Below are 27,555 nucleotides of genomic sequence, written 5' to 3' on the forward strand. Positions count from 1 at the left end.
TTCCATTTTTGCTGGTTCTTGAAACAAAATAGGGTATCTGATGTCTTAGGATATAGTAATGGGATAGACAGCCTTTCACCCCTAGGTCACCAAACTAATCCTGCTCAGATCAACAACAATTCACAAATGTTACCATCTGCTGGGTGTCTGGTGTCTGAGGTGAAGTGACTTAACACTTTCAGTTCATTTCTACCAGTGGTAAAAGTAACCAAGAATGAAAAAGGCATCTTAATTAATGGTGGCTGAATGTTACTGACCATAGATATGGATTATGATTGTGCACTTAATACTTATAGAATGGAAATTAAATGAGGTTTGCCAACTTGTTTGTTTGTTTGTTTGTTTGTTTGTTTGCTGAAAGATCCCAGGGAACTGTAAAAGCACACACTCTGCTAAAATTATATATTAAAAATACAAAACAATTACAATCAGAATTAACCATATCAGTAATTAGATTTAGAAAAGGTGCCTGAAATTATCCGTCTGCCCTCCCTCAGGAAGAAAAACTAAAATATACTAATGAAAATTGCCAAAATTTGTTTTCCTTCCTTCTTTCACATATCTCTTTATTGAGTTTAAGTCTGAAATACCGACAACAGAGAGAGAGGGAGACAGACAGAGGAGAGAGATTGCTTGTCATTACCACCTGCAAGGGGTCCTTCGGTCTGAAAAAGGTCAACACTCGATCTTGGGCAATCCCTATTCTGGTGGCCATGTAATTCTTGGGTTGGTATGGAGGGGAAAGAGAAACATGTAGGGATTTTCTGGAGGCTTAGATGAGACCTGTGAGTTCATGTAACCATTTTGCTTTGCACTCACCATGCACCCCAAAATGTGCTTTTCAATATGCAAACTGCTGTGCAGCGAAATGTACAGTGGTACCTTGGTTTGCAACCGTTTTGGATTACAACCACATCAAACCCAGAATTGTGTGTCCCTTTTTTTGGATTACAACCAATTTTGGGGGGGAGGCCCCATTGGCAGAAGCTTGACTTGGGTTACAACCTGTTTTGGTTTACAACCGGACCTCCGGAACGGATTTTGGTTGTAAACCAAGGTACCACGGTATTGCATTTTAAATTAAACTTCCAAGAGATTTTTGAGGCCCACCTGGGAAAGAGAGAGGTGCACTACATCATTTGCATACATCTAAATTAAGATCTTTCTGTTCCTAATTACTAGGGAGGGGGAGTTTGCATTGGCACCAAATCATCAATATAAAAGTTTAAAGGAGTGGGAGCCAGAATGCAACTCGGTTTCACTCCTTAAAACATTTTAAAAGCATCAGTCATACCACCATTTAAACCAACCCTGACTCTCATTTCTGTGTTATTTTATTGATATTATTGCTACAAGATTATCATGGCCTTTGGCTAGAACAATAAACCTGTGAACTGGCGGAAAAATAAACTAAACTAAAAAAAAAAGAAAAAAGCCTGAATACATCATTTCCACAAGAAAAACTGAAAACTTTCCTTGTTAGTGATTTTAATTTTTTTAAAAAATAATAATGTAATGTAAAAACCAGTTGTCTAAAAGTACATTAAAAACAGGCATTCAAACAAATAAAAACAGAGCCTGACTTTATGGGTCAGGGAGAGCCTGGGTAAAAAAAAGATGGCTCTACAAGATGCCTGAAACCACTGATTTAGCAATGAGGTTTGTTAAACTGACAACATAGGGGGATTTCCAGGACCCAGAAGGAAGCTTTGATTTCTTTTTGAAGCACATTTTCCTTTTTATAGAGAGTTGTGTCTCAGCTGGTATACAGCAAATAATTTTTTTCCTGTTCACCACATGAGGAGATACCAATCCTGTGGAAGATAATCCCATTATACATCGTTGTAAGAGTTAGCACAGATTGTACTGTGTGACTAAAGTAGGCTAGGGATGATTGAGGAATTTGATATTTGTGAATTCTGATAAAAAGCTGACCTGATCTGCCCCTTCCAACCAATGTGTGTATCCATCCACCAGCTCTTACGCTTCTCAAATGTTCTGACAGTTCTTAGGAACTGTATAAATACTTTTTTAATGCTTATTTAGAGGGGAAATGCATTATAAAATAAATATTAAAGTATGTATATAAATACAAATTTTCTTTCCTTTTTTTAATCCACATGAAAAATACAGAACTGTGATGGAAGAGGATTATGGATGAACAGTGCAGAAATGGCATAGAGATTGTGCTGTATCCACCTATATTTTACTCAGAGTAGACATATTAAATCTAATGGCCCAAAGTTGGTCATGTCCATTAATATGTGCGGGTTTATTCCGAGAATGACTAACACTGAATACAAGCCAATATATGTGTGTCAAATGACATCAGACGCTCAGGTGACAATCTCTACATCTCAAACTCACAAGTACCTCAGCAAAATATGAAACAGAATTTGATGGATTAGTCTCCCTTTAACTTGCATCAACCACATTTTCTGTAATAGCAGAGTACTTAGTAATTAAAAGTTTTATTTTCCCCAAACCACTGATTTTAAATACATGATTACCGCTGTCTCTGCAAGAACAGCTGATTTCCTTTGCTCTAGAACAAAGCATCACTCTTCTTAGTTACAACCTTATCTAGCAAACTGAACACAGCATAGAGCCAAAGAGAATAAGAAGATGGAGTTAATGGCCAGATAGAAGCAGCAAGTGGAATTAATCCTCCCCTTTTATCTCAGGGCTAAGGTTTTGCACTGCTCACATAGAAATTACTAAACCCTGGTTTAATACGTATTTCTAAACATCAGCTACCTAGCACAGAGCAGCTAAAGTTTGTTCTCTGCTTACCCCTCACAGTGTGGTTGGTGGGGGGGAGCACAAGCGGTGGTTCACATCCAACACTTAGCCAGCCACTTCACTGCTTGCTTCCCCACTCTAGCAAAGGAGAAATGAAACAGGAACTACATGAGCTGCGTAGACCAGCACACAGTCCATTCACAGGCTGATTTCCCTAACTATGGCTATGGTCAACATGACGTCCACACATGGCCACTATAGCAGGCTTCAAATTCAACATCTTATGGAATATCCAGAATTTGAAGTATAAAACTTTTAGCCAAAAAGCAAAGAAGTGTGTCTGCAGCTAAGGAATAGTACCTAACAGTTTAAGAAAACACATAACAGTACACCAAAAGTAGTAGATTACTCCCCGAGTCCCACCACCAAACACGTGAAAATGCTTTCAGCTGTATCTTGCCTATGGATTTTCAATAATCACAGAGCTAAATGAATCATTTTCTTTGCAATTGTGAAGAAAAAGAAGGAAAACTTATTGCTACCTGTTACAAAAGGAATTATCAAGTTTTAAAGGGCAACTGAGTGCTTCTCTTAATTCTCTTTAAATATCTGAGAATCTAAAAGCAGGTTATTATCAATTAACTCATGCTGACATTAGCATATATTAATCTTGACAGTTCAAATATACAGCATCACATTTCATTAAAACGTCAATGCAATTCAAAAATTAACAATAATATACCACTTATAGACCCATTGATGTTTTTTAATGCAATTATTCTTATTGCACACTGGTACAGGTACAGCAGCTATTGTTTCATGTGCATAGCACCACAACAGACCACAGGCATATTAATTCTGGACTTTCTGCTACTCCCCTAGGGCAGTGACTCACAATCTGCTTATGCATCTGCTTATGCTAGCCATTCATGCCAAGTATAAGCTCCGTGCATGGTGGGGCTCAAGCCACTTGCTGCCTCATTAGAGAGAAGCAGGAACTTAGGAGATGTGAGGGTGTATGTGGAAATATTGTGGGCTGCCCAATTCCTCCCTGCTCTTCTTTCTCCACTCACTAACCTCATGTGTGTGGGCCACAGTTACTGTGAAATTATTACCATTAAGTTGCAATAAGAGGGGGAAAAGGGAAATAAACTGTCCATACTTGCTACTTTTCTCCCTACTACCTTGTTCATAGGTAGAGCTTCCATGGGTTATTGGTGTGGGAAGAGTATGATTGTTCCCCCCATTACCACATCTCTTGCAACTTTGGAATCACATGGCAGCAACAGTCCTTATGAATAAGGCTATCAATGAATACCAACCACAATAGCTATGTTCATAGAATCACAGTTGGAAGAGATCACAAGGGTCTTTAGTCCAACCCCCTGCAATGTTGTACCCCCACTGCCAGCTGCCTATACCGAAACAAGCTTCTCAATTTATTTATGAGTTTATTTCTTCATTGTACACTTATATTGTTAAACATTCATCAGTTCATTTCACTCGATATTGGATTGGAAGATTCTGAGCCAAGCAAAATGCATAGGAACAATCTGCTCAGCAAACTCACAGACTGCACTCCTGGGTCCAGTAGTAGTAATTTCAAATGTTGAAAAATTCACAACTTTTCCAATATGAGGTAAGAGTATTGCTTATTTAGCAATCTAGTAAATGCATTAGAACTGCTATTATGATTAACACACTTATCTTTGCTTGACCAACTTTGCATATGAATTTCTGCAACAAAATCTTAAAAGTGTGTCTTGGTGTTAAAACAAAATATTTTAGCATCAACATTTATGAGGAGCCTTCTCTCCTCCTCCTCCTCCAGTGTGCTTGCAAGGAGAATGGAAGCATTTGCTTTCATTTTCAAATGCAGTTTGTTCCACTTTGGATGAAATGACAAACTCTGATTAGTTTACACTTGCCCAAACAAGCCAGAATGTTGTTTCTTACTTGGACAAACCATAACTTAAACCAACCACCATTCCTTCTTGTTTAAACAAAACTATCTGTTGTTAGTTGAAAATATTAATAGACGCTTCCTTGCAGATAGAAAAAGAAGACCCTATTTCCTTCTTTTCTCCTTGCAGAAGGAAAAAGAAGGCCCAATTTCCTTCTTGTGGTCACACTGATGAAGGGAAGGGAGGAGCATGCTTGTATAGAAAGCACAAAACATTCAAAACAAGGCAGAGACTAATAAACAAAACAAAGCTATGAAGTCTTCACCCACTAGCTCCTGAAGACAGCACCCCAGTTTCAAATGCTGGTTAAGATAAACATTGGTTAGTGCTGGTTGTGTAACAGCTGTAGAGTCTGGTAGTAGTAGGAGTCCATGCTTAACAGAGAAGCAATTGGTAAATGTGCACATGATTTCATAACCCCATAACCATTTTTAAGAGATATACCACATTAAGTCTGCATCAGCCTAAAAAGGCAGGCAACATGGAGAAAAATTAGTCTTTCCCTTCAGAACCACAACTGTTGTGTAGTATGATGCAAGCATAATTCCTCTTGAAATGTACACTCAATTTATTTTTGTCTCCAATTAACAGGTTTTTACAGTATTTGTTTGACCAGAAGTAACACCAGGACCAAAATAAATAAATAATTATGATCCATTAGTGACATCACCTTCAATGTTCTTAAAAGAACTATACAGCCTGATCTTAAGTAAATTTACTCAATACAGTCCCAGGTAAGTGTGCGTAAGATTGCAAGTTTAGCGTGGGAACACTTACTAAAGCAGTTTGGGTGGAACCCAGACTCAAAAGGACAGTAAAATTCCAGATGTGGGTGATGTGGGTGAAAACAGGAGTTGTTCTCAAAAAGGTCATCTGGGGTTTGTACTTTAGTGAAACGGATTACTTGGCATGTGGCAATGTATTCAGCTTGAAAATGGAAGTTCAAGCATCCTCTGGGATTTATTTTTAACTATAGCATGACTTAGCATTTCCCCCTTCTATCTATTTGTTGCCCTTATGAATCACTTTCCTTTAAAAGTGCAGTTAAACTCAACTTCATTTTGAAACAAGGTCTTTTCCCTCTGCAACAGTAGCTGACTGTTCAGCTCATACTTGACCACAAGCGGTGGAATAATGAAAGGCTGCTACTGGGAGAGTACAGTAGTAGAAGATGCAAACTCTAGCTGAGTTTCATGCAATTCATACACTACTCTGTTTCTTTATGTCCCCGTTACCTCAAATCACTGGCTCAACCAGATGGAAACATTAGAGGCTTGGGCTGGAGAGCTATATTGAAAGAGAAATATTCAGGTGTTGCTTACTTTCTCTTCTACATCTACTGACTTTTTTTTTAAAAAAAACCTCACCTCACACCGATTCCCAAAATACAACTTTCTGGTTATTGGTTTTTAAAACCAGAAGTTGTAATCAGAAAAATAAATAACTGAACGTAATAAGTTGTATTTAAGGCTCAGTGATTCTTCAGTATAAAAATAGCCATTTCTACTATAGGTCTGCTATAAAGCAAGCTCTATCTACAGTGGTGCCCCGCAAGACGAATGCCTCGCAAGACGAAAAACTCGCTAGACGAAAGGGTTTTTCGATTTTGCATTGCTTCGCTAGACGAATTTCCCTATGGGCTTGCTTCGCAAGATGAAAACATCTTGTGCTTTTTTTTTAAAGCCGCTTGAAGAGGTGCAGTTGCGACGGACCGTGCTTCGCAAGACAAAAAACATTGCAAGACGAAAAGACTCGCGGAACAAATTATTTTCGTCTTGCGAGGCACCACTGTACAGGAATAGCACTATAGAGTCAGTCACTGAATAATCACAAATGCTATTATTCTTGAGTAAGATCAATGTGGAGTTTCCATCTGTGAAATAATGCAACATGCACTGTGCTACATAACCATCATGGAATTACTATGAGGAGTCAAACATAAACTAGATTATTGTAAGAAGCAAAAATCAAAGAGACTCTTAATCCAGAATGATCCTCAAAATCAATGTACAGCAGAAGTGCTGGAAATCCATCCTTGTTGGATTCTCTATCTTGTTTCCAAGACCATAGCATAATTAATCAGCAGAGTGGCAGTTGGAACATCTGAGGACCTGGGACAGGCTTCTAATACCTTTATTCTGCCAGCATCTCTTACAAATGACACCAGAAGACTGTCCACTTTCACAACACTGATTACAGATTCAAATGGAAGAGGAATTCATTTAGCCTGCTTTTTTTTTTCAGAAGACTGACCCAATCTAATGCTGCTGAACTTGCCTGCAGACTAGAACACCACTCCCAATCGGATTACATGCTTATCTAGATTCTGTGATACATTCTCACTGTGCGGAAAAATGTACATTAAAAAAAAAAAGTTTATGTAAACATTCACAAATTTGTTTGTTTGTTTGTATTTTACATACAAAATGGGCACAATTTAAATGCAGGTTTGGAGAGGGAGCGTTCTTTCAAAAAAGTCCACACAATATGTGATGGGCCTATGACTGAGCACTACCAAATTTGAACAGAGATAAATTTGGCTGCTCAGTCCATCTCTAATTACAGGCGGGCTTTTGTTTTACTGCTTTATCCCAGTCAAATTGTGTCAGATTTGCTATTCACTCAGATTCACTAACAATGGGAGCTTGCTGATTGGAAGGTCAGCGGTTCGAATCCGCACAATGGGGTGAGCTCCCATTGCTCTTTCGCAGCTTCTGCCAATCTAGCAGTTTGAAAGCATACAAGTACAAGTAGATAAATAGGTACCGCTGCGGCAGGAAGGTGAACGGCATTTCTGTGCACTCTGGTTTCCGTCACAGTGTTCCGTTGCGCCAGAAGCGGTTTAGTCATGCTGGACACATGACTCAGAAAGCTGTCTGTGGACAAACACTGACTCCCTTGGCCTGAAGCAAGACGAGCACCGCACCCCATAGTTTCCTTTGACTGGACTTAATCATCCAGGGGTCCTTTACCTTACTGCACAATAGGTCTCCAACATTAACACATCCATTAGCAGGGTGGAAGTCCCCTGAATAAAAATCACTAAACTTATGAAGTACTGATGTTCATATTCTTATTCTGCATTTAGTTTCAATGCGTACAATACAATGACACTTACTACTGATATTTATTCAAAAGCATTAATTACACCTAAGAGCAACTTGTGCTGAAGCTCTCCAGTGGTATTGCATTAACCTTACTACACACGTTCTAGTACACAGAGAATGCATTACTTTTAAATCTAACAACCTTGTTCTTCGCCATAAAAATATTCATTCAACTCACTACCGAGTGTTTATTTTATTGCTATGATTGCAGAAGATGTCACTTTTTAGAATGGGGTGGGTTACACGTTGCCCTCAGCTTAATGTCTTGCAGGTGTGGGGGCAGGAGGGGCAGCCAACATAGATGGATCAGTGGAGGGAGCAGCAATCTCCAATGAGAAAAGCCTTCTGCCACCAATCAGTTTAAGTATCTGGTGAGAGTAATCTCCTTTCCTGACAGCCCACTGAGCAAGGAAGGAGTGGGGGGGGGTCCCAATTTTGACTCCACAACTTGCATGCAGTCCAACAAAGAAAAATGCTTCCCTATGTTAGAATATGGAATGCAGAAATTGTTGTATCATAAATACAAAGTAAGTTTGGGGAGGCATTATACAGACACTGAATTCTCAAGCATGCATAAGCAGTTTAACTCTTCCCCTTTCTTTCACTTTTCAGTTGGCACTAGGTAATCCACAGAAGCAAAATGAAAAACTTTAAATTGAATACCATGAAAGGAATGCTGTCAAATGCTCAATAAACGATTTTGAAAATATTTTTATCCCTATAAGCATTTTCTTCTTAACTGTAGCCCTCAATATATTTACTAATCAAGGGCTCCGTTCTGAAATATACTTGAGTTAATAACCCCACTTTTCTTTTGTAAGAAACAAAAGGCAACTAATCATATAACTGAAACATTCCAAAAAAATCCAAACATAAGAGCAATAAGCCATGTCCAGAGCAGATGAAAGACAAAACAAGAAACCAGCAAAAATCTGAATCAACACTTATCAACCACCAAAAGCCTTCTGAAATTTTCACATTTTCTTAGGCCCCTATGGGAAGACTGAAACAACTCCATCTCTTGCTACCAATGGCTGAGCTCCAGCAAGCAAGGGAACATGGAGCAGGGCCTCAGATACTGAACAATGCCTACAGAAGAGAACACAGAGGAGAATGCGATTTTCAAGCCCCCAAGGCCTCAGGCCATTTGAAGCTTAAAAGTTAAGAACACACACTTCATTAAACTGGGCCTAGAAAGACAACCAAAGGAGATAGTGCAAAATTGGAGTTTTGCCAGCTCCTGTCAACCATGACAATGACATTTTGGGCCAGTAAGAGTTTCCAGACTCTTTTCAAGGGCAACCCCACACATACTGCATCACAACAGTTTTTGTTCTAAATTCACTGTATTTTAATGAACTCCAATGGACTGCAAGTTAATATACATTCAAGTGTACTTTAAATTGTGGTATAAGGTTTGGTAAACCATGTTTTGTTATAAACTTATTACATTTATATCTCACCTACCTTTTTACAAGCTCAAGGTGGCAGACATAGTTCTCCTTCTCCCCAACTTATCCTCACAACAACCTTGTACCATAGGTTAGGGTTAAGCTAACAGACAGTGATGGGCCCAAGGTGAGCTTCATGGCTGAGTGGGGATTAGAACCCCAGCCTCCCAGGCCTTAGTCCAATGCTCTAACCACTACATTATATTGGCTTAACACTGTTGTTCCAAAAGTTGATCTTCGTCTTAACATAACTATTTTTTAAATACATCCAGCAACAGCTCTGTCAAGAAGCCAAGCACCTCCATTCATCAACCTGGCAACAGTTGCTCTATCCAGCTGAATCAAAGAAAAGAGACACAGGACCACTCCATTAACACAGCAGAGCCCAGCAACTTTTGACACCTTTTTTTACTCATGTCATTAGATGAAATTGTAACTAAGAGCTTGCATCTGTGTTTCCTACTCCCTCAGCACTCCACACTGCATACTGTATTAAGTTCATGCCAGCAGTTTGCTGCAGAACATGGTGAATATTTAAACCTATGTTCCTGGCCTTAACTCTAGTGTGGTGAAAATCTTTTAAGGAAAGCCACCCTGAGCTCTCTCTACTGGACAGAAGGACTTACCTGTAAGGTATATAGAAAGGTAATATATATAATTCTACACATATACTTTATACCTGTGCCCAACAGGACATATTGAAGAACAAATTCTGAACAACTGAGCCAAATTGTGGTGACAGAGATTGAAAATTCCAGGACCTATCAACAAAATGACAGTTAACAAGTCACTAGAGCCAGATGGTATCCACCCAAGAGTTTAAAGAACTGAAATATGAAATTACTGATCTTCTAACATCAGTCTCCAAGGAACTGGAAAGCAGCCAATTTAACAAGGGATCCAGAGAAATACAAGCCAGTTAGCTTAATGTCACTTCCTGGCTAATTGGTGGAAAGTGTTATTAAATACAATGTTATGATACATATAGATGAACAAGTCTAGTTGAAGATGACCCAACACAGCTTCTACAAAGGTAAGAATGCAGCAGAACTCCCAATTCAGCTGAAAGTTCCGTGGCTCAGCCAATGTTAAGTCCCCAACCTTGGCTCAGCCAAAGATACACCAGAATACAGTATCTTGCTTATCCTGGCTGAACAGAGGCTGGTGTATGCTCCCTTAAAGGGGTGGCAGCGGCAGCAGGTGCGTGATCAGAGAGGGGGACTTGGCTAGATCCCAAGTCCATTCAGCTTGGTCATGTGACCTGACAACCCGGCACAGAATACTATTTTACAGGCTTGTTTTCCTTCTGTTAGGCTTCAGCAGAGCAGTAGCCTTGCTGCAGAGCAGAGTTTGCATCTGGTGTAACTTTACACCAGGTTGCTTTATAGCAGCTTCACATGCATAGGATTGCTCCCTATATCAGTTTCTAAAAGTCAGGTGTTGTGTAGGAAATGTCCCCTTTGCATTCTTTTGTCCCACCTTGCTGCTTAAAGGACATGCAGAAATTCAGAGATAGGATTTCCTTGACCAAAACTCTTAAATGTTATGCCCTCAGCTATTATAGAAGACACAAATAAGCAATATTCCTGCTTTTGTGCTTTAAAACATGCTGAAGATCTTACACATATAAACTATATATTAAGGTGGTTAATAGGGGTTGTGAATAGCTCCATAAATATGTATCTCAGCTGGGAGAACAGGCAACAAAATGATTTAGCAAAATGATTTTCTCCCTCTATTAGAACCCTGCATTTTTCCCTGTATTGGAACCCACAGCCATTCGATGAAGCAGACTGGCAGAAGAGTTAGAACAGAGTGGCTATGGAACAATAGCAGAAGAGGGCTACAGCCCTTAGACCTATAGGCAGACTTTCCAGAGGCACCTGGCTGGCCACTGTGTGAAATAATGGACTAACTAGGTTTTGGTGTGCTCTGGAAGCAATAGCCAGAATATTTTATAACTGTCAAATTAAATAATCTGATAATAGATTTCTAGGAATAACAATATGCTCAGAGTTGTTTTAACTAGAACTCTCTTATTCTATTTCACAGATTGCAGTACAGTGGTACCTCTGATTAGGAACTTAATTCATTCCGGAGGTCCGTTCTTAACCTGAAACTGTTCTTAACCTGAGGTACCACTTTAGGTACGCACTGCGTCACTGCTGCACGATTTCTGTTCTCATCCTGAAGCAAAGTTCTTAACCCGAGGTACTATTTCTGGGTTAGCGGAGTCTGTAACCTGAAGCATCTGTAACCTGAAGCGTCTGTAACCCTTGGTACCACTGTAGTGCACTTTACAGACACTTACAAATCATAAATGTATATCTAGTGGTAAGTGAAAAATAAAGGGGCCATTACATTTTATGTTTTGAGTGGTATAGGCATGTAGCAAAATATTTAAACTAGATGAATGAACAGAACAGAACTAATGTGCAGGGTGTGGCTGTGTGCCTCTATCAAATTTCAAAATATATTTTAAGCAAGAAAAAAAATGCAATACAAGAAGAGCAATAAGACCTTTGTTGAATTATTATTGAAACAAATCAGCAAGGACATAAAATACAGAAATAATCCCATTATTTTAGCTTTAGTAGAGATTATCATGTAACCTTCGTTTATTGGTAAAAATAATACAGTACACTTTAGAACCCAGGTAGATTAATACTGCCTGCAGCTTGCCTTAGACATTTGCAAATTTATTAAGATTCTCCAAGGACCCTATTTTTACATGGGTGTTGTTGTTTTTTTAAATAAGTATTTCTGCACCTATTAAAGAAGCATATACAAGTTTGAAAATGTAACAGAAAATGCACTCAGTGAAAAATAAGGAAGCAAGGAAAAAAGGGGATATCTAATGGAGAAGGAAACCACCTAAATTTGATGGGGTTAAGTTTTTCCACAGTCAGAAATTCAGCCTGCAGCAGAAAGGAATATTTTTTATCACTTACATTTGATAAATTGTCTACTACATCTCCTCAACTATCAGGATCAGTCCACCACCATTCATACACGGGACACACCTTGGAATGGATTATTTTACTAAACTCTACATGAGGCTGCCCCTGGAGGAGCTTCAGCTGGTACAAAATGCAGATGCTTGTCAAGCCCTACTGACTAACTACAGGAAGCACATTTCAGTGATCCCAGCTCAACTGTAGCGTCTGCCTTGGCTCCCAGGCTCAATTCAAGGTTCCAATTATACTCTTTAACGTATTAAATGGCTTGGACTCATTTCTCAAAGAATGCCTTCTCCTGTATGAACTTCCCTATGTGTTGAGAGTGCACATAGAATAAATACAGGTTTCACAGAGGCTTTCACAGAATCTTAGAGTTGGAAGGGACCCAAGGGTCATCTAGTCCAACCCCCTGCAATGCAGGAATCACAGCTAAAGCATCCATGACACAAAGCCATCCAACCTCTGCTTTAAAACCTCCAAGGAAGGAGAGTCCATCACCTCTTGTGGGAGTATATTCCACTGTCGAACAGCTCTGATTAGATATTGTGTGGAATAGGCTTTTATTTTATCCAAGCTAATAGTACGCAGTTACCTTCCCAAAGTCAACTTAAATTGCAATTCCTTTTATCCTTTCTAAATGAACTCCTGATGGATCTACCCTACCCCACATTTAAGTTCAGTCGGGTGATTTTCCCTTCTCACACACAAAAAGTTCCCCAAAATGGTCGATCCACTGTTAGTGGTCTTATGTGCAATATATTCTGGTTAGTAAGGAGCAGTCCTTGGACGTCTGTTTTAGCAGCAGATGTGCACACAGAGAGAACCCCCAGGCTTGAGCATCAAGGGAAAATAGACTATAAAACCACTTTGCTGGAAATCAGTTTATAACTTTATCCTTGCACAATTAACTGCATATCCATAGTAGCAGAGGACTCCTTCGACCAGCCAGTACTGCCACAGTAATTCAAGGAAGAACCTGGAGAAACGGCATACAGATTCTCATTTGAGAACTGTCTATGCTGACATTCATCCCAGAACCACACTGCCATGCCAATAGAACTGCCATTTGTTCAAACATTATACTCTATTAACTATTTAAGATGATGGGATCAAATCTTGAAGGCAAAACTTCCACATAATAAAACATTTCCCTGCCATCCAGACTTAAAATTACTTCTGTTCAAAAACTGCCACACAGAGGTAGGGAATCTTTTTCAGCCCAATGGCCACACTTCCTTCCTTGGATCGCATGACAGAGGTAATAAATAAGCAGAGCAATAAATGGGAATTTTACCTTTGGTACAGTAAAAAAGATTGTTCACACTCACATTTCCCTCTCTACCCTCCTTTCCAGGCAAGCATGAAACATTATCACAGTTCAGGGACATATTCCAGAGGGTTCAAAGCAGGGCCAGTGAGAGGTATGGCTCAGAGAGAGTTCCAAGGGGTAGACAGAGATGCTCTGAGGGCCTATTGGTCCCCAATGCTGAGGTTCTCCATTCCTTCTGGAGCAGGTATTTGATACTCCAACAGTGCAACAGAATGCCAGTTAATGGCTGTTCTTCCTCTTTGATAAGCAGAAGGTAGACATGTTTGCAAAATTACCTCCCTTTACTATTTTATACTGTATTTACTTTATGAGCATTTACAGCTCATCAGCATTCCATAAAATAAAAACAGTTGATGATATGAGCAATGATAAAAAATACCTCTGATTATTCTACAAATTTGACCTTTCCCTGACCCAACTGTGTGTTACTTTCTTTCCGCTTTAAAAAAGTCTGAACACTGGATACAGGCTTTTTCAAGTATGCTTCCAGTTGGCTATACAAGAGCTCTTCAGGAACTTGATCTCTGATGTTTCTTTTCTGAAAGATGCTAGTACTTTATTAACAGGCTCCCTTCTAAAAACCTGCCAGGGGGGATTTTGACTGCTGCAGCCATTTGATAGAAATATATTGTCCAGCATTTTCACTGAATACAGTCTTTAAAAGACCATTCCAAGGATTGCTTCCTCCAGCAAGGCAAGATGCATTATACTTAGCATTATATAAAGTCATAAGGAAGTGAGCATAAAGCCTGAATAATCAGCAATCTGGCTTGCTACTTGGAAAAAGAGGAGGAAACTATAATCAATAAAGCCAATGAATTCCATCACTTCCTTTCCCCCTCATGAATTTGTTCCATTTGTTATGACATGAAAATGAGGAATTCATCTCTGTGATGTCTTGTTGGCTAGAATAAAGGAATGTGGAAACAAAATAAAAATGATATTTTGTCACATTCTCACTGATTCAATGGCTTACTAAAGAAAGGAAAGGGATTAAATTACTTTTGGAAGGGTACCGAACAAAAACAGGCTGATCCCTACTGGCCTAGTCCTCCTACTGTGGATTAACCTTTTTGAACATTCTCACTTGCAGCAGTTTCCCCACTAAAAACACTTCCCTGGATTCATTGTTTTGAAAATTCTCCAACATCTGAATACATGCTGGGCATAGTGGACCCAACTTGTTCCTCACTAAGTGTGTTAAGGACTGCAGCACTGAAAAAATACATATTTTTGAACAACATTCTGATACACGTTAGTAGCCTGCTTCCTCCACTCAGCATAATGGCCTAGGAAAAACTTAAACGGAACACAAGTTTTCAACGGATTACCAGTTTATGCAGCCAGACTACATATAACACAGAGAGACTGTATTGCCAGTTTTCTTTTACCAACATATTGTTTTAGAAGCTCCAGTACTAGTATTTCAAAGTTATATGTCTGTTCAAAATGAACGCCAGAGTGAAATTAGTGACTGCTCAGCACAGCACTCAGTTGTCAAGATCCCTCCCATCTCTTCACCTGGACCCTGAAAATATATTTTTTGTGCTTATTTGTGTGTTGTACAGAGCACATTTCCCTGTCCCTTTCTTGGATCTGAAAGCCAGAGGGAGATACCAGCAGTGATTGTCAGGCTGCAAGCAAAGCTCTGACTTCCTTCTGTCTATATGTTTATCAACTCTTTAAAGAACAAGAAAGCCTGAAGTATAGGCACATAGTCTGATATGAAAGCAGACAGTCCTAAACTGCCTAGCACTAGGCAATGCCATATGAGCTTATAGATAGCTTTCTGACTTCCAAGGGCCAGCAACACTTTAGACAGAAGAGGTCACCATTGTTTCCACAACCAGATGCAGTAGCATCCCATCTCAGTGCTCTCTGGAGTCACATGAACAGCTGACAGCAATGTTTAACTACATACAGTACTGGGAGAAATTTTACTTGAGAGTACTCTTGCAGGGGCAACGACAAACCAACAATGTGGAAAATCTGCAAGCTTGAATCAATGTCACTTCAAAACAAGATATTCACAAACAACTGGTCTTATCCTCCAATTCTATTATCCAATTACTTAGTAGCACTCAGGCTGTTAATATACAAGATTACTTTCAACAAGGAAGTAATTATAACTAATCTTTTGGAATGGCATTTTGCGTCCCCCAGAGCACAAACTTGATCAGTACAATTTTATTGTGAATGTGTGAAAGAAAGCTCTTCTGCAATTTCAATAAAGCTAGTTTATCTTGCCTGTTACAATATGCACAAAAACATTATAATATGAACAACACCTTTTGAAAAATAAGGTAACTGGAAACTCAAGACTTAGTTTAAGAAGCCATGTGGACCATGATATGAAAATCCAATTTTAACCTTGCTGTGATCTCCACAAGCTTTTTAATCACCACGCAAACAAAATTCATTGTCAGATTTTTAAATAACAATGCATCCCACATCAAGTACAATATTCAAAAATATTAGGAATATATAGGTATGTTGCCTGACTTAGACTGAAAATGACATGCAACTGCTAATATTGAGATGGGTGACATGAATCAGGCTGTGCAGAACTGCTCTACCATCCAAGAGACGGCATGACTGCATCATTTTGCATTGCATTCCTCCCCTTTCAACATCATAGCCCAAAATGTTTGTCACCAATCTCCCATTTCAAAGAGATCTCCTCTACAGCTTGTCCTTGCCACCAATTATCCATTGCTTCATCTGTGCCAAAAACACATCAAGCTTCATTCATTCTGTCTAACCGTTTGCTCTGCATAAATCATGTCATCAAACAATCCTGCTGCAGTCAACACTACTGACATCAGGAAAGTAACACGGGATAACAAGACACAGAAAAGACAATATTCAACCTCATTTAACACCAAAACCCTTGGAATTCATAGACATGAGCACTGTGTGCAATCATCACCCAAGAGCATCCACGCTATAGTCATGAAGAAAGCAGGGCGGTATGCATGTCAACTGGCTTCCCCATGCAACCATACACAGAAAGCAAAGGTGACAAGTGTTTATTTACCTCTTCCAGCAGCGTGACAGTATTCCTGCAGTTCTGTAGCCGGGTAGTAAAGCTGGATGTGGTTGGGGAATTGTAATCCTCTGTGGTCTCAGCAATAAACTCCGACACAGTGATCTGGTCCGGCATGATCCTGCCCAGCAGAAACAGATGAACACAGACAAGGAAAGAAGAGACAAGGAGAGACTGAGCATTAAACACAAGACAGGGCAAAGAAGCTTTAGCTGAGGGAGGCGTGTAAGTAATCCGCACCACCACCCCTTTCTGCACCTAGTGTCTCTTCTGACTGCACGGCACCCTTTTCGGAATAGAGTTCACAGCCTGCTTCTGTAGAGGGGGGTGGGTGGAATGACAGGAGATGCCTGTCTCTGCCCCCATCATCCCTAGGCTCACTTCTTTCGAAGATGTCTTATTTTGAAGGAAGAAAGGATGGGTGTCCCTCCACCTCAGTTCCTTACAGAGCATTTCCATGGGGAACCCTGCCTCATAGATCCCATCTCCTTGGTGTCTCTTCTTTTCCTCCACAGTTTGAGACTTCCTTCGATTCTCCCACTTAAGAAAACAGGGTATCCAGTTGACTCATCCTCAAGATTATCCTAAAGGCTACATTAGTGCCCGCTCGGGGGTGAGGGGTGGGGAGGGAGGAGAGGGGTGCAGACTGGCGATCCCAAGGTTAGACCACCAACCATCACCACACCAGATCCCAAAAGAGTGGGCTTCCAAGCTGCAAACACCGGCGTACTCTTGTTACACTTTGTAAGGGATCTTCTTCAATTGTTTTGCCCATTCCTTATTTTTAAAAATAAATAAATAAGAGGGTGCATCTTCTGGAACCTCAGAGAGCCTATTGAACCACAGCATCCGAGCCTTCTCTGTTGTAACACCCTCTCTCCTTCTTATTGCCTTTCAGAAAGCGAAATTCCTGACCAGATCTTTCTTTTTCCTAGCAGGAAAGTGAATGGAGGAGGGGGGGAGGGAAACCACAGCCCCCCCCCATTAAAAAAAGCAACCACCACCCACCCCAGGAAAGCTTAACTCCCCAAGTCCGTATTCATATTATCTTCTCTCTTTTTTGGTGCAGGGGGTGGGGTGGGATAGAGACATTCTCTTGACATCTCCCTCAGGAAAAAAAAGGGGGCTGTTCCCTCATCCCAGGTCTTATTTCCCTCCCCCCCAAAAAAAAACCACCACACACACCCCAAAATAGATGGAAAGTGGGCAGAAAAGCGCCTTCAGTGAACCTAACGCACAAACACAAAAACCCACAACCACAAAGCTTCCCCTCAAGAGTGAAGTGGGGGGGGGAGTGTTTGTGAGGTGAGTGGGGGGGGGAGTCGTTCCCCGCCAAAAAATATACTAATGATAAAAAGAGAGGCGGAAAACCCCCTTCCTTCTCCTCCTCCCTCAGTCCTCCCCCCCCCCACATTTCTCCTCAGAGGGCTACTAACTTGCGCAGGCGGCCCCCCTCCCTTCTCGGCGGAGAGCCCCCCCTCCCCAAGCCGGAGTTGGGGGGCGGGAGGAGGAGGGGAGAGTCGGCGCGGGGAGGCGGAGGAGCGGCGGCGGCGGCGAGGAGGAGGAGGAAGGCGGAGGGCAGCGGCTGAGGGGGTCCAGGTCCAAGTCCCCGGGAAGACGAGACGTGAGGAGGGAGCCGAGCCGCTCTCCGCCCGCCAGCCAGCCTGGACTGCCTGCCTGCCTGCCTGCTGGACGCGCGTCCTCCTCCTCCTCCTCCTCCCTCCGCGCAGCTCGCTCTCGCGCAGGCTCCTGCAGCCGCCTCCTCCCGCCGCCTCCTCCTCCTCCCGGGGCGGGAGCGCGCGCGAGAGATGGAGGGAGTGAAGGAAGGACGGAGGAGGAGGAGGAGGGGAGAGAGTGCGCGCGCACACGCCCTCGCGCCTGACGGTTGTGAGTGTGTCTGTGTGTGAGAGGGAGGGGGGAAAGAGGCACGCGCCGCTCGCCCGACCGGTCCAGACCCACCGCAGCCCGCTTTTCAATCACCCGCCGAACGGACCAATCGCCCCTTACGCTGCTTTTCCCCCCCTTCTCCCGCCTCTCGCCTCCCGCGCTGGCTCCGCCTACCACCAACCATCCGCCCCTCTCTCTCTCTCTCCCTCTCTCTCTCTCTCAGGAGGAGGCTTGTCACGTGAGGAAAACAAGGAAGTAGCCCTGCGCACGCGCCTAGGCGTACGCAATGGCTCTCCTCTCTCTCTCTCTCTCTCTCTCTCTCTCTCTCTCTCTCTTTCGCGCGCATGCACGCACGCGCCTTTCCGTGGGGTGAGCGCGCGCAGCTGAGGCAGCTTGCGGCGGAGGCTGATGTTCCATGCAGAGACACGCAGGCAGCCTCTAATAGAAGAAGAAGTTGTTTATTTATTTAGCCCGACTTTCCGCCCTGACAGGGGATCAAGGCGGCTTACGGATAAAAATGAGAATTGCTAAAAAAAAATAGGAAAAAAGCAATTAAACTTTGATGAAGTCAAAACTCTCTCTATATTTTATAATTTTTTTATAAAATTTATACACCGCCTGATTGGTTTTTGGTTTTTTTTAAGAGCAGTTTACAAAAGGATAAGGCAATGACACCGAGAAAAATTCACAACTATACTTTAAAAACACACTTATAAAACAACAAGCACTAAAACAGATTAAGGTTAACCCCAGGTTTCTAAGCACCTGGGTACGCTCGCCTAAAAACGGGGATGTTTTTCGCAGGCGCCGAAAAGATTGAAGTGAAGGAGCCTGGTGGACCTCAACAGGCAGGGAATTCCGAAGTGAAGCTGCTTCCACGCTTAAAAGTTGAGTTCTAACAAATGTGCGGCACCTGCAGGAGTCCCAGTTCCACCTATGGGAGCAGTTGAGTGAGCACGTGTATAAAATCTATTGCTATATAAACAGATAAACTGCTAAAACTGTACATATAATAATCGAAAACAGCATGGCAACAGCCCTTTCATCAAAAGCACCCAGTTCCCCCAAAGCCTTGTTGGGACAAGAAGGTATTCACCTGCCAGAGGAGGGACAACAAGGAGGGAACCAGTTTGACATCTCCGTGGAGGGAATTCCAGTGTCGTCTGGGAGCAGACCACTTTAAAATACTACATGCACCCGACCCCCGTCCACATGTTAGGTGCATGCTTAAATGCATATGCATTTAAATATGCATTTAAATATGCAGGAACTTAAATGGTAGAGGAGGAAACATCCGAGGTGAAACAAGGCCTGGAATCCCCTTTTCCCCATGGGTAAGGGTCAGAAGTCAGAACGAGGAGGTAAGAACTTGCTGTTGCTGTTTGAAGTATCTCCTTGTGACTTGTTTTGTGGGCCACAAAACCTTCTGCTACCAGAGAAGGTAGCCTTTGTGAACGTGCTGGTTCCTTGCCTTAATCTTGACTGAATATTTTTTTAAGAGAAAGCAGGGAAGAAACGCCAGCACTCACAGTGTGTGTGTGTGGGTGTGTGTACACACTTTTCATGTGTGTAACAGCCATATCGGTCCAATGTCAAAGCAACCACTGGCATATCATGAAATGCCAAGAGGTTTCCTTTTCCTTTGTCACACCAGACATTTTTTTTTAAGCAGGTTGACCCATATTTGCTTTGCAGATTTGTTCCAATCCCTTATTGTTGGGGGGCGGGGTCTGAAGGCACCCAGCCTCGCTAAGCCGAACAACAAGGATTTAAAGGATCTGGGTAAAAAGAAAATCAAGCCAAGATAAGCCTCGGCTGCAGTAGCTCTTTGCTGTGGGTAAGTGCTGACTGGGAAGCTTTTTACGGTGCCCCCAAGCCTGTGCAATCCAACCTGAGAAAATCTGAGGATGTCATTAAGTGCAATGTTGCTGTTGCACCAGTTTGAAAAGAAGGAAGTGTCCACCGGTTGCCCGATGAGGTGCCAAGACGTGCATTTATGGCTCCAGCATCACAGCCTTGCATGCCCTCTAGATGTTCTTGCACAACATGAGGACCATGCTGGCTGGGATTGATGGGAGCAAGAGTCTAACAACATCAGGCAGCTCACAGGTTCCCCATACTGGGTCTAGGCTGATTAACAGGCAGTAGGCAGAAAGGGAAGGTGAAAAACGCAAGTCAGTTTACATATAAAGGTTCTCCGCTACCTAATTTGCCCTTTCGGAACAATATGCAAACTGAAACCTTCAAAATTTACAGTTCCCCAAATTTTGCAACGTCTGCAGAAAGCATATCCTAAAGCGTGCAGAACAATGCACACATTAAGGGATGCTAAGGGATATTAAGGGATGCAACATTTTGTATTGGGGAACGCTGATCTACAAAATTGTGTTGATGAGGCAAAATTGCATTCAAACTTGTGTATTCAGAGAAAGTCACAGTAAAATACAGTGGATGCTCGGGTTGCGAACGTGATCCGTGTGGGATGCATGTTCGCAACCCTCAGTGCCCGCAACCTGCAGCGGCGCGATTCAGCACTTCTGCGCATGCGCAAAACGCGATTTAGCGCTTCTGCACATGTGCGACCGCCGAAACCCGGAAGTAACCCGTTCTGGTACTTCTGGGTTTTGGCGGTCCATAACCCAAAAAAATGCAACCTGAAGCATCTGTAACCCGAGGTATGACAGTACCTCAGATTGGGAAAATGAGAAACTAAAATCGACAGAGATGCAGGGGTTGCAGCAGACACGTGGCTGCCACAGAAACCACAATCTCTCCTCCCTATTCCGTTTCGCTGATCCCACATAGCATCTAGTGTAAGTCACCTTCTGGAAAGTGACATCACCGCACTGCGAGTTTCTCTGGACTCCAGTCCACGTCACTGGCTGCTGCTAGTAAGGCGAGGTGATGATATCACATCACCTGGCCAGTTTCACGGTATGTTGCAAGTTTCATGATACGTTGCAGAGAGGAGAGCAGGGGAAACTAGACACTGCCGTTTTCAGCAGCAAATGCTATATTAGAAGGAAGGAAGGAAGCTGCATGAGGAACAGAACTCCACTGCAGATAGAGCTGCCCTGTTCTCCAGCCCTGGATGTTGTCATCAGCTGTGCTCCTGGATCTGATCTCAGGAATGGGAGAGTATTTCAGGGGAGAGACTGCTCTTCTGGAGGGCAGGACATCCAAAACCACCATCAACATTGGTTGTACAGTGGTACCTTGGGTTAAGAACTTAATTCATTCTGGAGGTCTGTTCTTAACCTGAAACTGTTCTTAACCTGAGGTACCACTTTAGCTAATGGGGCCTCCTGCTGCTGCTGCCACACCACCACCACACGATTTCTGTTCTCATCCTGAAGGAAAGTTCTTAACCCGAGGTACTATTTCTGGGTTAGCGGAATCTGTAACCTGAAGCGTCTGTAACCTGAAGCGTCTGTAACCCAAGGTACCACTGTAACTTTAAGGACTTGTGACTGAGCTTGCTCTTCTCTCCTCCCACCCTTTCTGGGTCCCCCCCCCTCCTGTGTCATGCCTTTTCCGATTGTGAGTCCTAAGGACAGGGCCTGCCTTGCAACTGATCCTCGTAAGCTGCTCTGAGAGCCTTTTGGGGGGGGAGGGGGTTGAAAGGGTGGGGTACAAATGCCACAAACAAATAACACGAGGAGGAAATAATTAATAAATCTGCAACACCCGGTTTTGCCCTTTTGTTCCCTGTTCACGGTACGTTAGGGTCAGAGCACATCATATATGCAAGCATGTGCAACAGTCGCCTCATGACCCTTTTAAACAGGAAAAACAGCACCAGGAGGAGGCAACTAGAAGCGGCAGTGGAGGGGAAGGGTATTTAACCCTTTGCCTGCCTGCCATTTTACAGCATTATAAGTTGCCCCTGCTAAAGTAGCTTTCTCCTTTTCCCCATTCCCTTCTTCACAGTCAATTCACAGATTTACCTTAGGGGATAACGCAGCAGCGGCAGAATGGAAATGGGATAGGGGTGCCTTTATCCTTCAGTCCTTCTACCCACAGTACATCCTTAAAAGGCCTCAGGTGTTTTTCTTCTTCTTCAACGGGCCTTTTGTTATGTGCAAATTCTGTATGCCTCACCTGTTCCAGACTGAATAAACCAAGGAGGGAGGAAACCCCAGTACATTTCTGCTCCGTAATTTGATTGGCAGCATTGAGCGGAGGCAGATTTTTTGTTGTTTAGTCATTTAGTCGTGTCCGACTCTTCGTGACCCCATGGACCAGAGCACGCCAGGCACTCCTGTCTTCCACTGCCTCCCACAGTTTGGTCAAACTCATGCTGGTAGCTTCGAGAACACTATCCAGCCATCTCGTCCTCTGTCGTCCCCTTCTCCTTATGCCCTCCATCTTTCCCAACATCAGGGCCTTTTCCAAGGAGTCTTCTCTTCTCATGAGGTGACCAAAGTATTGGAGCCTCAGCTTCACGATCTGTCCTTCCAGTGAGCACTCAGGGCTGATTTCCTTCAGAATGTATAGGTTTGATCTTCTTGCAGTCCATGGGACTCTCAAGAGTCTCCTCCAGCACCATAATTGAAATTTAGGGCAGTGCAACCGATTCTGCCGCACTGGGTGCTGAGCCAGTTTTTGGTCTTGTGCAGGGCGCTGCTGAAACTTGAAAGCCCAAAGTCCACTCCTGCATTAAGGACCCAATCCAGAGAACAGCATGCACCCCCCCCACTGGAACACATGAGACTATGACTTAAACATGAAGTTCCATGGATTTTAATAGAATGTAGGCTCACCAGCATGGAAGTGAGAGCTGGACCATAAAGAATGCTGATCACCGAAGAATTGATGCTTTTGAATTGTGGTGTTGGAGGAGACTCTTGAGAGTCCCATGGACTGCAAGAAGATCAAACCTCTCCATTCTAAAGGATATCAGCCCTGAGTGCTCACTGGAAGGACAGATCCGGAAGCTGAGGCGCCAATACTTTGACCAGCTCATGAGAAGAGAAGACTCCCTGGAAAAGACCCTGATGTTGGGAAAGATGGAGGGCACAAGGAGAAGGGGACGACAGAGGATGAGATGGCTGGACAGTGTTCTTGAAGCTACCAGCATGAGTTTGACCAAACTGCAGGAGGCAGTGGAAGACAGGAGTGCTTGGCGTCCTGTGGTCCATGTGGTCATGAAGAGTCGGGCACAACTAAATGACTAAACAACAACAACAAGGCTCACCGTATATCCTTATTTGCCTTGTTCAGTGGCAGAGCACCTGTGCTTCATGCAGAAGGTCCCTTGCATATCCTTGTAGGCATGGAGAAGAAGATTTCTGTCTGAAACCCTGGAGACAGAACTGGCCCAATACTTTTTGACAGCAAACCACACAATGGCTTCTCGCACTGATCAGGGAAGAAGGGGTGAGTGAAGATCAGGAGCAAGGGCTCCATCAGGAACAAGAGTGAAAGGAGACCACCAGCGCTTCCTATTCACTAAGAGGCCACATGGAAGAGGGCTGCCAAGGAAGAGGCAGACCTGGCTGCTGCAGCTGTTGCTGCCACCAGAGCAGTAGCTGCAGCGCGCAATGTCTTCCTCGGAGGCCAGATCTGATGTCCCCAAGGCATGGAGACCCATGACCACTTTGTGTAGACAGTGCTACACAAATGTTTAGAATTGGACCAGGAAAGAGGTTGGAAAACACTTCTTAGGGTGCAAAGGGAGCTGCCTTGTACTGAGTTCAGCACTGTCTACACAAAGTGGCCATGGGTCTCCAGGTAGGGCCGGCCCACCCATGAGACAAGGTTGTACAACAGCCTTGGGGACCTCAGACCCATGGCCACTTTGTGCTGAACTCAGTACAAGGAAGCTCCCTTTGCACCCTAAGAAATGTTTTCCAACCTCTTTCCTGGTCCAATCCTAAACATTTCCATTTCGGCAAGTAAATATTTAGGGATGGATCATAGCCATTGTTTTGCCAGCACAGTTATGGCTGCAAGCAGCGCAGATGTCAAAGCACACGTCATGACGTGAGAGCACATAGGAGCAGTGTTTGGTGGGCTTGGCCCATGGGTTTGCTAAAAAAAACAACCAGCTACATTTGGAATTCCTTAAATATTGAGAGTTTCACATTCACACCATACATTTAAAGCCAACTTAGAGTACATGACTTCCCCCAAAGAATCATGGGAAGTGTAAAGGTAAAGGGTAAAAAGATCCCTGACCATTAGGTCCAGTCGTGGCCGACTCTGGGGTTGTGGTGCTCATCTCGCTTTATTGGTCGAGGGAGCCGGCGTACAGCTTCCGGGTCATGTGGCCAGCATAATTAAGCCGCTTCTGGCGAACCAGAGCAGCGCACTGAAATGCCATTTACCTTCCCGCCGGAGCGGTACCTATTTATCTACTTGCACTTTGACATGCTTTTGAACTGCTAGGTTGGCAGGAGCAGGGACTGAGCAACAGGAGCTCACCCCGCCGCGAGGATTTGAACCGCCGACCTTCTGATCGGCAAGTCCTAGGCTCTGTGGTTTAGAACACAGCGCCACCCACGTCCCTATGTTTAACCTAAAATTCTCAGTACCCTACCCAACTCAGGATTCTGGCTGCATATATACCATGTGCTGAATGCACATGGCTTTCCCCAATGTACTTTCAATGCACAGTGTGGTTGTGAACAGTCTAGTTCCCAAGGCTTCTTTCTCTTCTGTTCTTCCTGTTTCAACCTGCTCCTGTCCTTTGCCTTTGGGAACACACAGCATATATCTTGCGATATGTTTACTAGTTTGTACCTTGACTTTCTCACATAAAAACAAGGCAGTATCACTCCCCCCCCCCCCAATACAGGGATGGCAAAACTGCAGCCCTCCAAATGCAGTTGGAGTCCAGCTGCCATCACCCATGACCACACTGGCTCTGCAGGATCTGGATGATGGGAGTTGGAGTCCAGCAACATCGGGAGGGCCACAGGTAGAAATGGGAGGAATAGGATGCAGTCCGAAAGCCTACCCAAGTCGCACTTTACGAAACAATACGAGAACCAAAACACAACCATCCTTCAAAATCCATACTTTTTTTTGCAGAGCAGCTCTCCAACCAAACAACATTTACAAATATGCATATAGTATAGGAAAGTGTTTGCAAAATGAATATATGCATGAAAATAACCTACATGATCACTGCAGATGGTGACAGCAGCCACAAAATTAAAAGACGCCTGCTTCTTGGGAGAAAGGCGATGACAAACCTAGACAGCATCTTAAAAAGCAGAGACATCAACTTGCCAACAAAGGTCCATATAGTTAAAGCCATGGTTTTCCCAGTAGTGATGTTTGGAAGTGAGAGCGGGACCATAAAGAAGGCTGATCGCCGAAGAATTGATGCTTTTGAATTATGGTGCTGGAGGAGACTCTTGAGAGTCCCATGGACTGCAAGAAGATCAAACCTATCCATTCTGAAGGAAAACAGCCCTGAGTGCTCACTAGAAGGACAGATCCTGAAGCTGAGGCTCCAGTACTTTGGCCACCTCATGAGAAGAGAAGACTCCCTGGAAAAGACCCTGATGTTGGGAAAGATGGAGGGCACAAGGAGAAGGGGACGACAGAGGACGAGATGGTTGGACAGTGTTCTCGAAGCTATGAACATGAGTTTGACCAAACTGCGGGAGGCAGTGGAGGACAGGAGTGCCTGGCATGCTCTGGTCCATGGGGTCATGAAGAGTCGGACATAACTAAACGACTAAACAACAACAAAAGCTACAAAAATGCATTCTAGTAGGGGACATTGCCTGCAAAAAATGCATACATTTGTCAAGACCATGTACAAAAAAATGGGTTTACTAGAAGAATTTCATTTACTCAGCCCAACCTACATCATAAGATGTTGTGTCCATAAAATGAGGAGAAGCATGTATGTCACCTTCATCTCCTCAGAGGCAAAGGTGGGTTATAAATGTAACAAATAAGTTCCCACCATCCCATCATAAGCCGGCTTCTCTCAGGTTGCAGCCACATCATAAAGTTAAGGCACTCTTATTCCACTTTAACAACCATGGAATCTCTTGGGTCTGTGTGGTCAGCATGCTTAACAAACTACAGTTCCCAGGATTCTCTGGGGGAAGCCATGACTGTTAAAGTGGTATCAGAGTATTTAAGAGGGTTGATCAGGAATGTCCTGAGCCATTTTGCTGCAAAGGACAAGATGGTGCACCCCCTGTTTTATGCACAAAATCTGGCTAGACTGGTAGTTCAATCATGTGGTGGAGCAGAGTTCTTCATTGCATCCTGGTGCAGCAAGCTAGCTTAGGGGCTGCAGGGCAGAGTGCATAGCACACATTTCTAGCCACTGCCTGCCCCTCAGAATGTGCTGCCTGAGGCAGCTGCCTTACTCTGCCTTATGGAAGGGCCAACTCTGATATGGATGTGGCCAGAATCCCGCCCTATCTTCCCCCAGTCTACAATCCAGCGGTGATAATACTGCCCTACCTTGCTGGGTTATGCGGGTGGCGCTGTGGGTTAAACCACAGAGCCTAGGACTTGCCGATTAGAAGGTTAGCGGTTCGAATCCCCGTGACGGGGTGAGCTCCCGTTGCTCGGTCCCTGCTCCTGCCAACCTAGCAGTTCGAAAACACGTCAAAGTACAAGTAGATAAATAAGTACTGCTCCAGCGGGAAGGTAAACGGCGTTTCCATGCGCTGCTCTGGTTCGCCAGAAGCGGCTTAGTCATGCTGGCCACATGACCCAGAAGCTGTATGCTGGCTCCCTTGGCCAATAAAGCGAGATGAGCGCCGCAACCCCAGAGTTGGCCACGACTGGACCTAATGGTCAGGGATCCCTTTACCTTTACCTTTCTGGGTTATATCATAAGGACTGAAAGAGAGCTATTGAAATAAATGCACGCCAAGTCCTTTGAACTTTTAAAATGCAAAATGCGACACAGTCACCAGGACAAGCTCTGAAACCTGCTGTGGGGTAGAGCTGACATCATTTATTAACTTTCCATCAAAAACAGAAAGTGACACATTTATTTTTGAACCAGTTAGATGCTACAGAAATCACTACTGCCCTCTCACCACAGCTTCCTCCGAGATGCAAGAACTCAGCGCAACAATACAATG

At 43.3% G+C, this 27,555-nt stretch overlaps 1 protein-coding gene across 4 annotated transcripts in view; it reads right to left on the reverse strand.

The window, feature by feature from the left end:
* ASAP1 (ArfGAP with SH3 domain, ankyrin repeat and PH domain 1) overlaps window positions 1–27,555 on the reverse strand; it is a 142,469-nt gene that overhangs the window by 64,906 nt on the left and 50,008 nt on the right. For 3 of the 4 annotated variants that reach the window (XM_082235529.1, XM_082235526.1, XM_082235527.1), the window contains exon 3: window positions 16,592–16,721. In XM_082235529.1, the coding sequence (XP_082091655.1) occupies window positions 16,592–16,721 (130 nt within the window). Of the gene's footprint in view, window positions 1–16,591; window positions 16,722–18,036; window positions 18,498–27,555 lie in introns of those variants that run through there. The other variant, XM_082235528.1, reaches the window with a different exon arrangement.

This window comes from Podarcis vaucheri (genome assembly GCF_965113315.1).
Source record: "Podarcis vaucheri genome assembly, chromosome: 8".
NCBI lineage: Eukaryota > Metazoa > Chordata > Lepidosauria > Squamata > Lacertidae > Podarcis > Podarcis vaucheri.